General features: G+C 36.7%; 1 protein-coding gene across 1 annotated transcript in view; it reads right to left on the bottom strand.

The window, feature by feature from the left end:
- Window positions 1-3,150, bottom strand: part of LOC107087001 (E3 ubiquitin/ISG15 ligase TRIM25-like) — a 25,389-nt gene that overhangs the window by 13,435 nt on the left and 8,804 nt on the right. The window contains exon 4 of the mRNA XM_015378326.1: window positions 2,247-2,392. Coding sequence (XP_015233812.1) covers window positions 2,247-2,392 — 146 coding nt within the window. The remainder of the gene's footprint in view (window positions 1-2,246; window positions 2,393-3,150) is intronic.

Here is a 3,150-nt window from a genome sequence, read left to right as displayed (position 1 = left end):
ATATATATATATATATATATATATATATATATATATATATATATATATATATATACACATGTTTTTACTATTTTCTTAAAATAAATTAAAACTGTTGTTTGATGAACAATAAATCTTCTTCAAACAGCAGTTTGAAGAAGAAATGCAAATGATTATAAAAAACTTTATGCTTACAAATCCAGTGCAACCTAACAATTGATCAACTACATAACTCTAAACTGTTCTTCTACTACATCAGTTTAAACAAGAAGAAATTAGTTTTTTAGGCTCCAGCAACCCTAATGACCCCAGCAGGGATAAACATGACGGAAAATGGATGGATGGATGGATCTGTGTTAAGTTGCACAGATCCAGTACAACTTAACAATTAATCAACTACATAACTCTAAGCTGTTCTACTATATCAGTTGAAACAAGGAAAAAGATTGTTTTTTTTAAAGGGAATTAAACTTTTATAATTAATCTAAAGGCCTTGGGAATAGCACCACCTGTTGGAATGAAGGTGTAGTGAGGTTTTCATAGGCTGATTTAAATGTCTTCAAGCTTTTCAAAGAGATGAGGACAGCAGACTGGACATTACAAAGGCATTACTATTTGAATTTTTTTAATACCGGTTAATGTGTTAGTCCAAAACAGTTTATTGTTTGACTTTTTTCATGCAATCCCCCAAAATTTAAATACTCTTTCTTCAGACAAAATGGTGAGCGTTCTATCCTGAATTTCTCTTTAATAGGGTTTTATTTCCAGTGAAAGCCAAAGAAACAGAACAGCACTGTCATGATGGGTGCTATTTCTAGCCCAAATGCAGAACACCAGGAGACAGAGGAAAAAGTTCACAATTTATTGGAGGAACCACAGGCAGGGAACAGATGCAGGAAAACAGATCTGGGGCTGGTCACACGGAGGTTTACAGTTCAGTGGTTCAGGCTGAGCGTCTGGAGGTGGGAATCAGTTGGGTCCAGAGACAGAGGGTTCAGCAGAGAGCTTAGCAGCGGCAGATCTTGGCTTCAGGCTAGTGAGGTTCAGACCTTGAATTGTTCTCCTAGTTCTCTCCAGAGAACTGGCAGGGAGATGCAGGCTGAGGTTCTTCTGGTTTGGCTTCTCAGAGCAGGCAGGCAGGTTTTCTCAAACATGAGCTCCACCAGAGTTCCAGGTTTCAGTCAGGATCGTGACTTATTCAACACTCTGGCGCTGAAGACAGGTCTGGCCGCTGCTTAAGTAGTTGGTCTCCTAATCAGGTGAATCAGCCTCAGGTGTGTAGGTGGCTTCATCTCAGGAGACCCAGGGCGCTCTCTGCTGGAGAAAGGTGGCAGATCTCCAGATCCCAACAAGCACATAAAATCTTTTGATCTAATTCCAAAGAATTTAGATTTCAACAGGAACATAATTTATTCTGCAGAACAGTGAAAACTTAACTACAACATCCAAATTTATCAATACAAATATTAAAGTACAATAATAAGGGCCCAGAGAAGTTTAGATTTTAATGTGGACAGATATTTTGGTGTCGTGTTAGAATGAAAGAAAACAGAAGTGATATACGTTGTAGCTCCAGGAACAAAGTAGGAGTACTAAATTAAAAATGAAATGAAGAAAGAAAAGAAGGTAAGAACCACAAACTCAAATCAACAATCAGAAAAAAAAAAACAACAGAAAACTTATTTTGGTTTACTCTGTAGAGTTTCAAGTCCTGTTAACCCAAAGTCCAGCATGTAGCGGCTGAGTGAATGTGGTCTGGACTCTGTGGAGGAGAGTCATGGTTTCAGAGATGCTGTAGAAGGACAGAATCCCTGCTGAGTGATCCAGGTACACTCCTATTCTGGAGGAAACTGGACCTGAGATGGAGGTCCACATGTTGTTGTGACCAAAATTTTAACCATCTTGGGAAACCTCTAATGCCCAAGATTTTTCACTCCTTCCAAACTTACAATCATTTCCATATCCTACTCTGCTGAGATTTTTGTATACGACTGCTACGGGAACTTTTCCTCCCCACTCCACCTCCCAGTAAGAACATCTATTTAGACTCTCTCTACTCAGAACTGACCACCAGGCAGTAAATCTTTCTGGGTGACTAGAATTATATATAGGCTGATGTGTCATCACTGTTACCTGTTCCCCTCTGATAACAGTTGTGTTTGTGCTGTGTCTGAATTTTGAGAATTCAGCTCTGGTTCTGGTTCTGATAGTAAAGCATCCATCTTAGTCATTGTCAAAAATCTTTTTGTCCATGTGTCTCTCATAATGTCCTGTAGTTTATCTCTGAGCTCTGACACAGCAGCTGTCACATCCTCAAAGTGTCTCAGAGGACGGATATTGATGCTGGATGAGTGTGTAGACTCACTGAGTGCTGACAGTGAGGGGTAGCTGTGGAGAAACTGGTTGTTTTTCACTGTAAGGAACAAAAGCAAACCTCTGAACCACTAACTGATGAAAGCACAAACATGTAGAGATGCTCCTTCTTTCTGAAGGTTAACGCAGGACACATTAGTCTGAAGCTCAACGTTTAGATTCTCTGTGCTGCTTGTATCTGCTTCATGCTGCAAACACCAAATCTAATGTGTGCCACTAACAGCAGATTAAAGGAAACATCTGTGAACTTTTCTGGCTTGGTGTTTTGTTTGTTTTTTACTTTATTTTGATGTATATTCATTTTTTTTTTTTTATTGAGCATCAGTGTGTACCACTGATGCTCTATAATACCACTGATGCTATATAATTTCCATACAAGAGGCATGATACTCATATTTATATTTTAACCCCCCCATCCCGACAACCGTTTGGACACCAATCTAGCAGGAGTAGATAGTTAAAAGTAATACAAAAATAGACAATAGCTAAAAAAATTAATAAATAAATAAAAATAAATAAATAAAATTAGATAAATAAATAAATAGGGGACATATACATATATATACACATATATACACATGTATACATGCACACTTACATATACCCGTACTTATACATATATAGATATATAGAATATTGATTAAAGAAAATAAAAATAAAAATAAATAATAATAAAATAAAATAAATAAATTATCATAATAATAGATGAGAGTAATGAAATATATGGATAAATAAAAAAAAAAATAATAATAATCAGTTTTACATACATATGTACATCCAGATATGCACGCACGCAAG

Source organism: Cyprinodon variegatus, unplaced genomic scaffold, assembly GCF_000732505.1.
Source record: "Cyprinodon variegatus isolate N-32 unplaced genomic scaffold, C_variegatus-1.0 Scaffold170, whole genome shotgun sequence".
NCBI lineage: Eukaryota > Metazoa > Chordata > Actinopteri > Cyprinodontiformes > Cyprinodontidae > Cyprinodon > Cyprinodon variegatus.
The sequence above is the reverse complement of the archived record's forward strand: the minus strand, read 5'-3'. Positions and strand labels throughout refer to the sequence as shown.